Source organism: Humulus lupulus, chromosome 7 (assembly GCF_963169125.1).
Source record: "Humulus lupulus chromosome 7, drHumLupu1.1, whole genome shotgun sequence".
NCBI classification, from domain to species: Eukaryota; Viridiplantae; Streptophyta; class Magnoliopsida; order Rosales; family Cannabaceae; genus Humulus; species Humulus lupulus.
In genome coordinates, this window is record NC_084799.1 from 180169863 (window position 1) to 180182360 (window position 12498).

General features: G+C 31.6%; 1 protein-coding gene across 2 annotated transcripts; it reads left to right on the forward strand.

Annotated features, from left to right (window-relative positions):
• Window positions 1-415: 415 nt before the first annotated feature.
• On the forward strand, window positions 416-8276 carry LOC133788888 (protein CHLORORESPIRATORY REDUCTION 42, chloroplastic). 2 transcript variants are annotated; one of them, XM_062226526.1, is made up of 3 exons: window positions 416-824; window positions 7323-7421; window positions 8092-8276. In XM_062226526.1, the coding sequence occupies exons 1-3, from the start codon at window positions 487-489 to the stop codon at window positions 8192-8194; spliced, it is 540 nt and encodes a 179-aa protein (XP_062082510.1). In that variant the 5' UTR covers window positions 416-486; the 3' UTR covers window positions 8195-8276. The 2 variants fall into 2 exon arrangements, with proteins under 2 accessions (XP_062082510.1, XP_062082511.1); XM_062226527.1 differs by lacking the exon at window positions 7323-7421 and having other exon boundaries at window positions 419-824.
• The last annotated feature ends 4222 nt before the right edge of the window (window positions 8277-12498 follow it).

Genomic DNA, 12498 nt, shown 5'->3' on the forward strand with positions numbered 1-12498 from the left:
AAAGAATTTTAGAAATTGTCAACTTAATTACTAATTCTATGTTTTAAATAAATTTAGAATTATTTTTTATTTTGAAAAAAAAAATTCAATACTAAAATTTAAAAGTTTGAGACCTAGATGCAAAATAAATTATAAATTAAGATCTTTGCTACAAAATCTTAGTTAAAGAAAAAAATATACGAAAAGTTGAAAAGAACTAACATATGCATAGCATGCTATTCAGCACGTAAGACATTTAAATACCGAATTTTGAGTGGGGGATTTAAGTACAAATTACATATTAATTAACTAACTTTTTTAAACATCTCTTTATTCCTAATAGGAGGCACGTGCCTCAGGCATGTGCTTCTTGTTCAACAATTTGTAGGAGGAATTTCTTCATGCTTTTCCGAATATATACATATATATATATAGAGAAAGAGAGAGAGAGAGAGAGAGGATAACATAAGTGCAGCAGAGCAGAGGAGAGGTGAGAGCCACAAAAATATGAACATGGCAACATCTTCATTTTCAGTAAGCAAGCTCCCTCCATGCTCAAAGCTTGGACCCCCCAAAACTACTTCAAGCTCTAATTTCAAACTCAACAACTACTACTACAACAGTTGTTCAGCTTACCATACTAGAAAAAAAGTGTTCCCAGCAGCAAGCATAATAAAGTGCGATTCTTCTTCTTCAAAAGATGAGAGTCCCAAGAAAACCCATTCGAAACTGGGAATAGGATCTCCAATTGTGGTGGTTGAGGCTCCTAAGACCGTCAAAACCGCTGCCTCAATTCCCTGCCTTAGAATCAACCATGGCTTAATCAACCCCGGTGATGTTGGAAGGTTATATATATATTCTAATCCTACAATCTTTATCTCTTATTATTTGGTGCTTTTTTCTCGATCGTATATACCATATAATATTTACGCATATAAGAGTAATCACCACAAGATAACAAGTAACTTTACCTAGAACGAAAATATATATTATTAAAATCAAATTCATAAATGTTTAAAATTTTACAATTGTGAGTTGGTAATTGGTACTTGTCAAAAAGAGCAAACATATTGGTATTTTTGAAAATTTTGGTTACCAACTAGGATTTTGCTGACAACCAACTTAATTGCCAAGTTATCGATGTAGTAACTAACAGTGAACACAACTTAAAGTAACTAGGGATATCACTATGACTAGTATAAAACAAATTCTAGTTTTTTTTATTTATTTACAGATAAAAAATACGTTATTTTCAAAGCATGAATTTAAAAGTATCATCTTTTGTTTTGCAAAAAATATCAAATTGAACTTTGGCAGAAAACAAGCACATAAAAAAATAGCACTACAAGGAAATGAGGCTGTTACTTCGGTTTTTAAGGTAGAAAAACTTCGGTTTTCGCATAAAATCACAACCAAAGTAGTTCATGATGAAGAAAAAAAGTGGTGAAAAACCGAAGTGGAAAGACTTTCCACTTTGATTTATTCAATCATTTGGGCACCATCATATTGAAGTGTTTCTACTTCGGTTTATATGTAGAAAGTCTACTTTCTACTTCAATTTATATATATAAACTAAAGTGGAATGTCTATATTTTTTAAAAAAATTCCACCAAATTTTGATAAAATAGAAATTAAATCTGAATTATATATGTATATTTTTTTTGGCAAATTTCTATTTTTAATTATATTCAATTTTATTTATTTATTTTCATTTAATTTATAAAAGAAATAAAATCACAAAAATTATATACTTAGAATTAAAATTCTTATAAAATTCAATATCTATACATTCATAATGGTTAAGTAAAATAACTTAATCATTCACATATACATTCACATAATTGTAATTAAGTAAAATAGCATAAATATTCATTCACATAAAACTAAATGTATGTATAAACAAAATAGACTTACTAATAAATGTAAGTCATCAATCGGCTTAACCATTCTTGTTGGATTGACAATGTCATCCCGACCCTTAGCGACGATTTGACTACTACGAAGTTTGTCTTTTAGTTCATTCTGCAAAATAAACAAATGATCGATTAAATTAGTAACTTATAACACTTACAATTCTTTCTTACTTTACTTTAAAACATTTACAATTCTTTCTTTAATTTGTCTGTCCCAATCTGTGACAAGAGTCTTCTTCGTTTCTCGCGCTAACCTTATCCAAATTTCATATAATCCCTCTACATCTTCCACTCCCAATCTTTTTTCTAAGACATCCAAGATAATAGAAGTTTAATTATTAAAGCATAACAACTGTATTTTAACATATTCGAAAATTTAAAAACCTGTAAATAACACATAGAATATCCCAACATGGTGTGCAAATCTAAAAGGAAAACAATTAATAAAATCTAAAAAAAAATGGTAGAGTTACCTATGTTTGTCTAGCATATCCCAATGTCATAATTACTTATAAATTCAATACAAACAAACATAAAAATCAACACAAATAATTGCATTCTTATATCATCGCCAACATACAAATTTCCTAGAACATACTTCACTAAATTCAATATGCATAATTTAACTCTAATTTTATAAATAAATGTTGCAATAGTAATAAATAAAATTTAAAGATTACTCACCTCCAATATTACTCTTGAAGTCACCCGAAATCAACACCAAATTGATCACCAAATCAACAATCCTACTAAAAAGCTTAAACAAAAATAAATAAAAATTAGTTACATAATTAATTAAACTAGTTACATAATCATCAAATATATAAAGCTAGTCAGTTATAGAAAATAATATCAAATGCCACTAATAATCCAAACATTCTAAGTTCTAACATTGGCAACAACACTACCTATTAAAGCTATATTTAAATATTGAAATTGCAAGTCATATGTCTTCAAATTAAACACCTCTTTCTTAAAACAATCATATCCCTCAACAACAAGCTCACCACTAAATCAACAAGACTATTAAAAATATTAACAAAAAAAAAATAGTTACATAATTATCAAACAACATGTCAAACTAGTTATATAATACAAAATCAAATGTCACTAACATTCCAAGCATTTTTTGTTCTCTAAGTTCTAACATTAGCAAAAACATTACCTAAAATTCGGAATAATATAAACAAATAATACAAACAAAGTTTTTTGGATTAAAACAATCTTTAATGCTCAAAATCAACTCTAAGTCTATATACAAACAACACAAACAACACAAACAACACATTATATATAAAAAGCAACAACAAAAAATATATTATATATAAAAATAAAGAATCTGAAAAATAATATAGAGAATTAAAAAAAAAATCATACAACAAAAGATTGAACGATCCATACCTATTTTGAAGCTCAAGAACATATTTAAACCCCAAAAATCCAAACAAAACCATGTAGGAAACGCCATTTTCAAACTCCAAATATACCCACCGCCAAAGCCTTTTTTTCCTAAAAAATGAAAATAGATCAATTTTTAGCCACTACTTAAGTTTTTGAGCAAGAAAACTGGTCATAAATGGCGGAAAAAAAAAGGGTTAGAAAACCTAACCCTCGTTAGTCGTACAACCAGAAACAACGTTTTTTGTTTCTAGGTTTTTGCTTCAGAGAGAGAGAGAGAGATGAGGGAAATGATGCCGAAGTGAAAGAGAATAGGATTTTTAAAATCCTTTTACTTCGGTTTATATATAAAAATCGAAGTGGAAAGTCTACTTTTCACTTTAGTTTTTATATAGAAACCGAAGTAAAAGAGTTTCACAATAAGTAAGGGTCTTGTTGGTACGTACACTTTTCCACTTCGGTTCTTTCATAAAAACCGAAGTGGAAACCTTTTGTGGTGTGCCAACCAAACACGACTCTTGTATTATTTCTTTTTTTACTTCATTTTTTTTTTATAAAAGAGAATTAATAGCCTAGTTTTTTAAGAACCATTCCCATAAAGTGAAGTAAATACTTATTTAGAAGCTTTTACTTCGGTTTTTAAATTATTGTTTGTGTAAAAAACGAAGTAGAAGCCTATATTTATAGTAGTGTAGTAGGGAGACATCCAATTCCTAAGTAAGAAAGGTGACTCTTTGGTGGTGTGATATAATAATTAGTTTAGATTTTCACTGAGTACATAAGTGTCATGTTTGAAAAGTAGGATTGGATAGGATTGAATCATTTTTCTTATGTGATTTTATTATAAAATTAGCGAGAATATTAAGAAAATCAACCTATTTAATCACCTAGTATGGAGATAAGAAAAACTTGAAATAATTTTATCATTTTTGATCTCACATATTCAAGTATTTCAATAGTAAAAAAAAAAAAACTTTGTATTCTACTTATCTTCTCATAATTTATTATTGGAAAATGATCAACTCATTCACTAATTTTATATGTTTTTTCCCTTATATTTCTTAATCTAATTGAATCCTACTTTCCAAACATAAATGAATAGTATTGCAAGGTTGTATTATATATTGATACGTTGGAGATGCAAATGCAAATGAAAAGGTCACGAACTCACTCAATAGGAGGTAGGTAGCCCCAAGTAGGAAAAGTGGTGTTACTTTCCAATAGGTAACAATATAGAGGGAATGTAGTCGGTAGAGTATGCATGTGAAACCAAAGTGCAAGTTCCTAATTCACGCCTAAGAATAAATTATTTATACCTTTGCTTCATTGGTAATGAAACATATAGGAACACAACTATTGGGGTAATTTTTGTCAACGAATAATGATCAATTAAACTCAAGAACTTTAGAAGATAAAAAAATAGAAGAATAATTTATAGTAGTTTCACCCAACAAATTTGACTTGCTACTAACCTTTTTTTATTGATTTATCTCACTTTTTAGTAGATCTTTTATACAGGGAAACTCCATGGTTTTACCCCACTATTCTAACAATTATTAAACATAACCATGATTATTGTTTCTCCATAAAATAACCCTATAAGACAAAAATTCCCTCAATACTCATTAGGTCATTTTAGTTTCTTCCCCAACCCGACCCCTTCCCTTCTACTACAATGAAAGAGTTACATACCTCAACCTGCCCCTTTCCCACCACCCTTACCCTCCTCGACGACACCCACAACATCCAAGCCCGAGGCTTGATGTGCACCACCCTTTCCTATCCACCAACACCAAAGAATCCACAACCCCCATCCCCTCCGCCTTCTCCCGACCCCATGAACCTACATCACCACCTCGCCGAGCTCCGCAGCCACATATCTAAGCCCACATCGCCAGAGCCCAAGGTTTACAACCCCTAACCCTTGTCGTTGCCTCTGTTTCTAGCCCCCGCGTGTCCCCCGGCACCTAAGACCCCACACTCCCCTTGCAAGCTCGGAGCCCCAGCCCTTTCGATTTATGAAATTATTTATATTGTATGATTTATGTGTATTGTTCTCTATTAAGATTTATGTGTATTGTTATTATATTATTTATGGCTCCCTTGTTTATTTTGACATTGTCATATTGATGCTTTGAGATTTGATGGTTGTGGTTCAAAACATGTTAGAAGAAGGTAAGGTTCAGACTTTGGTTAAATTTCTAAGTTTGTTATAACTATTTGAGCCATGTTTTAATTTGGTGTGAATAATGAGTGAATTTAGTGTGAACCATGTGTGATTGTGGTGTGAATTTAGTGTGAACCATATATGAAGTAAAGTTGGTGTGAACCATGTGTGATTTCGATGTGAGCAATGTGTGACTTTTGTATGAATAGTGTGTGAACGATGTTCCAAATTTATGGTGAATGATGTGTGATTTCAGAGTGAACAATGTGTGAATTTGGTGCGAATAGTGTGCGAACGATGTTCCGAATTTATGGTGAACAATGTGTGAATGATGTGTGAATCATGTGTGATTTTGATGTGAATACTGTGTGAATTTGGTGTGAATAGTTTATGAACCATTATTTGAATTTATGGTGAACAATGTGTGAATGATGTGTGAACTACGTGTGAACCCAATAACCTAAATCGCAGAAATCAAATGGAACTCATCATCTCACCATAAAAAATCTTCTTCTTTTTTTCACAAAATCTTCAGCCCGGAATAGCTCAAAAATTCCATATGAACTATTACATAAGACACCCATAACCTATAAATGAATATTTTAAAGAATAAATAGTGAGAAGAGTAATGAATGGTGAAGGAGATGGTGGTTGCTAGCTGAAAAAGAAATGGGAAAGGGGAGGAAGAATCCCCAATATTAATAAGAGTAACTTAGTCATTTTACATAGGTATAAGGTTAAAAATACGAAAAACATTTAAAAAATGGTTAGAGTTAGTATTAGGCTAGTAAATATGGTTAATTAGTGTAGTTTTCCTATATATATTAAAAATATCTTACATGTTAAATGGATGTCCTATTAGAGAGGGCTATCCTTCATTTTGTTACAACCATAATTGATTCAAATTTAAAAAAAAAAACTAAAATAACTATCTAATATTTAGTTTCCTAATTTAGTGGAGTTGACTAATTAAATTTAAATAGCTAATTTATTGACCATTGAAAATATCTCTTAAATAATTCTCTTCAATTTTGATTCTACAACCCATCTTGATGAGAGCACCTCTCCTGCTCACAAGACTAGTTTTTGGACGTGTTAAAAACATGTACAACATTATCCCTCCAAGTCTTTGCTCGTACTCTTTGCAGTGAGGACTTTTAGTTGTATCTTTGAGTTTGGTCATCCTATATAAACACAAAAATCATTAGTTTGGATAATATACACATATTTGAGTTTTCTTAACTTGAACACTAGTCTTGAGTGCTCATGTGGGTGCTCATTGAGAGACAAGATTTTGGTCTCAAGCACTCGCGTGGGTGCTCAATGAGGGAAAGGAGTTTGGCCCTGAGCACTTGCGTGGATGCTCAATATGAGGGACAAGAGATTTTGGATGATGCTCGTCCTAGATTTTACTCTCCCTAGTTAGTGTTGTTAGCTACTTTTGTCTTGTAACCTGCTATAAATGATCCTTTGATTCTACTCAACATGAGTAGTTTTTTCCCAACAAATAACTTGTACGTGAACAATAGTCTTCTCTTATAATGTTTGAGCACTTTGTGGGCGCTTGCCATTCATGAATCTCGAGCACTGTCTTGGGTATTCAAATTTTGGAACATGCTCTTGGGTACTTTTCTATTGTGAATTTTGAGCACTCTCTTGGGTGTTCAACTTCCAGAACATTCTCCTAGGTGCTTATTATCTAAATCTGGGTCTTTTACTTGTTGCCTTGCTCACAATTCTTTCAGCTCACGATCCATGCTCTTAAGCTTTTCTTCATTTGAATTTATTTTTACCATAAGCTCGCTTCTCCTTGGTCGAGACTTTGACGTATTATCTTGGTCGTGATGTTTCCTTCTACCATTCAGGTGGTTAAAGAGATCCTGCTCCTACCTCCTCGAGCTCGACCATCTTGACAATGGGTGTTCTGCTTGTATTGTCAAACTCATTATATCGAACTTACCCCTGTGAGCAGATTGCAACTAACTTTTAGAATGACCTTTATTCTTCTTATAGTTTTGTTGATTATCTCCACCGTTGTTGTTTCAATTTAGCTCGTGCTCAAGTTATTATGATTTTGATTTCATGCGTTGTGGGTTCCTCCTAGGACTTAGGCGAGTCTCAAGGCCCACACATTCAAAAATTGTGCTACTATAAGTAGGACTATAGAAATGACTGGTGCAAGTAGCACTTGTCATATATTTTGTTAATGCTGTTGTAGAGAAGCATTAGGGTGCTTTCAGCATTGTAGTACAATGACAAGTTTTTCCTGATTTGACATGACTCAGTAAAATATGACTTACTCTCTCGTCCAAACTTAGATTTCAATGATTCAAAATGATAAACATAAGAAAAAACGTAGTTGATTAAGTAGGAAGTAAAAAATAGTTGGCCAAACTTGTGCCGGGTGAAAAGAAAAAACTATTAAAGTGGAGCATATTAGACGAGTAAGGGCTGATGAGAAACTATCAAAATAGAATACTTTGCACCATTAAGAGAATAAAAAACACAAAAGAACTTAATTATTTAAATTGCAATTAAGATCTATAATCCAACTATAATATGAATACAACTTGATTGTTGATTTAAGAACTAAGATGATAAATTATTTAATTTGTAATTTGTTATAAATTGCAGAATTGTGTCAAGAAAGCCAAAGGATGTCTGGGCAATCCGTTTAAGTATTGGCACTTACCTAATAGACGGTAAATATTTTAAGCCCTTGGAGCTTGATCAATAAAAAAAATTATTGTAATAAAAAATATTATGATGTGATATTCTATGATAATATTGCCTATATATATTTTATTCATATTATGTTATTGATGGTGCTAGTCAACTTTTATTCAATTGTTTTTAGACTAATATATTATACATTTTTGTTTATTTATATAACTATTTTCAAAATTTTCAACACACAATGTTAAAAGTCTAAAAGTATATCATGAGCAATAATGACTATTATAACATATACACTACTACAAGAAAGGCTTGTGAGCCCTAATTTTTTTTTTAGGGTGCACTCTCTCCGAATCTTCTATTTGAGAGACTTAAAAAGTAAATTTTTTAGGGTGCGTGTTACGAGCCATAAAAAAATGTTTTTAGGACGCGCAACTTAAAGATCCTGCTGAGTGTGTTTAAATAAAATTGTCAGAGCTCTCGTTGCATGCCCTAAAAGAATAATTTTAGGACGTCTAATGAATGTCCTTAAAAGTTATATTTTGCATTTTAAAAGAATTAATTTAAATTAGTTTTATATAAAAAATTATAATTTAAATGAAACATTTATATACAAATCTGAAAATTTATAGATTAAAATAACAAAAATTATATATTCAAGATAGTTACAAATCTAAAAACAAATTTAGGAACAAAGATGAATAAACAATCTTATTGCATTTATAATACAAAACTAAGAAATCTAATAATCAATTTAATGATTTTGTAAAATTTCTCATCATGACATCTAGATTAGTTGGATCCACACTCAAGAGCTTACAAACACCTCTTCTAGACTTCCCCACTGCTCCAATATTGTGGGCCTCATACAAGTACGTATATGCCTAGTATACAAGAAAACAAATATTGAGATTCAGTAATTTAAATATGTGAGAAAGTAACACATTCTTAATAGAAGTCAATATCATAGACTCTTAGTAGAAGTAAATATCATAGACTTAGCAAACCTGAACTTTTATATATATATATCAAGTTTTAGGCTCTTAATATGGAGAAAAATTACCATAAGAAGTCCTAAAATTATTTCTATAGAATCCATTAATAATATGAAAAGAACAAACTTATATGGAAAACTGATGCTGGTCAAATATATATCAACTATGTTAAATATCCATATGGCTCAACACATGAGATACTCATATTCTTTTATTATTCTCCTTATATGGAAAATTGTTGCTGGTCAAATATATATCAACTTTGTTAAAAAGCCATATGGATCGACGAGATTGAGGATGAGTGCATGCATATCATCTCATGAATACATGTCACAGAAAAGAGAAGAAATATTCTACAACATGGTATTGTCCACCAATAATTATTAAATGGTATACTAGCAAGAATACAAAGGTATGAAATTATTAAAGCCATTAAAATTATATATTTCTTTTCTTTCCCCTCTGTTTCATGAGCAAAATGCTACTAAAAGTTATTCTTCATGATACTAAAATCAATCATACAATAAACTTGAATAGTTAAAGAACTAGCACAATAATGTGGGTTGGAACCTTTCAAAAGGAAAAATGTGAGTTGGGAGAAACCAGAGAAAAAACATCAGATTTTAGAAATGTTTAGAATGTCACTTCTCTCCACTTTTCCCACATTCACCTTAAAATTATAATGCAAGAAAAAAGATCAATGTTATAATACAATTGAGACACCTAAATCTGATTGAGCTTGAACCTTAAGAATCTGAAATATCAACCAAGCTTACAAAGCAATTGAGATACTTCAAGATGACAGTAGACATACAAAATAGTGTCATTGCTAAATATAATCGAACTTAAGCCATTCTAAACAGATCTATAAGAAAAAAAAATCATTAACACAATTTTTTCTTAATCTGAGATGTTTCAAAATAAAAAAGAAAGAGAGAGAACATAAATCCAAAACAAATAAAAAAAATCACACAACTAACTCAAGTTAGGGAGTTCTCATTGCCAAACAATTTAACTCTGCAACTACTGTATGTCAGTCAGAAGAATATATGACATTTAAATTGATCCAAATAATATTTTTTTAGTGAAATAAGCATAGATATAGAATCCTAATAAATCTTACAATAGTCTAAATAAAAGTATTTGCTTCACAACTTTTATTTTATGTAACTTTGACAGGGAAGTAATTATACATGATGAATTAATACATGAAAAACTCATATTAACATGAAAATATTACTACAAGAGATCAATCCAATTTTTATTCTATGAACCATAATAATTTAGATTCAAAGAATCAAAGGCCCATAATAAATAGTTTGTCAGTTCAAAAAATAATTCGTAACCAACAATTATTTTCTATCAAGACATCAGGAAAACATAAAAACAGTTGATCCACATACAAGAACAGCAAACAAACACTACTTTTTTTTTTTAAGTTTTAGCATGACATAATATAACTTTAATAGAACAACCATAATCACATAAGCATGGCCTCTGTTCTTTCTTTTCCTTGGATACACACACATCATCACATATAAATAACTTGGTCTAAAACTCAACAAAAAGATCAATATACTTGTTCAAATAACAGAGTTCCCACTTAAAGATATATGGTTAAATTCAAAATTCAACATTATACAAGCAAGGAAAAGAATCCATAGATTTGAAAAATTCATTTTTTTTTTCATCATTCATACTATGTTTGCCCAAAACAAAAGAGAACTTTCCCTACCATTTTGGATTCACATAGTAAACTCAAAAAAATTCTTTAAACAAATCAATTTTCAATTCCTTCTAACATATGAGATAAATGAAAAAAAAAAGCATGACTTACCAATTCGCCCATTTTAGGTTTCTAAATAGCATCAAAGAAAGCCTTTTTAGGGCTTTCATTCTTCTTAGTTCCTGCTTTTGGTCCATAAATGGCTGCAAGAACATATTCAATATAAAAATAAACTACAAAAAAAATATCAAAGAGCATGATCGAGTGTTACGCATATAATGGCAGGAAAAAAACAATAAAAATTGAGAAAATTTGGACCCTAAAATGTTTAAACTTTAAAATCCTCAAATCAACACCAAAAAGTTCAAAATTGACAGGCTCGACTACCTTAATTGACATATAAATCATATTTCATACATCAAAAATTTTAAAAATTGGATTGAAGTTACCTTATTTCGCATGATGGAGTAATAGCCAAATGCACTCTTCGAGTCAGTGCCAAACTCCAAAAGCTTCTCAGCTCTATATTTTTTTTCATAAAAAAATTCATAGTTCTTTAACAATATTATTTATACTCAGTAAAAGAAAACGACTCAAACAGAAAATTAGAATTTGTGGTTTGCTCCTCAATGTCCCTCCATCCTAACAAACTCCTTCAACCAGCTGGGTCTCATGCGCAGGAAGTTCTTCTCCATGGCGAAGCGGTGCTGATCCCTCCTCTTGGCTGGTGTCGAGTTCTTCCGTAGCTTTCTCTAAGTCATGAGCTTGGGCCGATTGGTTGATCCAGTCTTGCACCTTGTTGTTTACTGCTTCCAGGTCCAACATTATTGGGCTTACTTCTTGGGCTAGTCCAGTACTACTAACATTACTCCCTCCGTCAAAATTAACCTCGTCCTTAAGGTTGAATAGATTGTATATCCTGCAGAAAGTAGTAAAGTCTTCCCATGTTGCATCCTCTGGAGAACTCAAGGTCCATTGCACCAAAACTTGTTTGACTCCTGAGTTATTGATCCTTTGGATTCTTGTGGCTAAAATGGCTAGAGGTAGCATGATAGGTTTGTTAGCTACACTCAGCTCTGGCAATGGATAGCATCTCGGGGGAGGAGTTCCATGATATGGTTTTAGCAATGACACATGAAAGGTTGGATGAATTCGGCTGCCCGGAGGAAGAGCAAGTTTGTAAGCCACTGGTCCCACTCTAGCTAAAATTGCAAATGGGCCAAAATACCTGCGGCAGAGTTTGGAATTGAGGCGTTTAGCCACAGTGGACTGTCTATATGGCTGTAGCTTGACCAGAACCAAATCACCCAACTTGAACTCGATGTCTTTTCTTTTCTTGTTGGCTTGTTGATGCATACGATTTTGAGCATGCTATAAGTTTTGTTTCAGTTGCTGAAGAATGTCATCTCTAGTCTATAAATCCTCTTATACAGCTTGGATAGTAGTGGAGCCTCTTGTGTATGCTGGAATCGTTGGGGGAGTTATGCCATAAACAGCTTGGAATGGAGTCATTCCGATGGCCGAGTGATGATTGGTATTGTAGTGATACTCAGCCCGGATAGGAGCCGACTCAATTGTTTCTGATTATCAGTTGTAAAAGCTCTAAGAAACTGCTCTAAATACCTATTTGTTACCTCTGTTTTG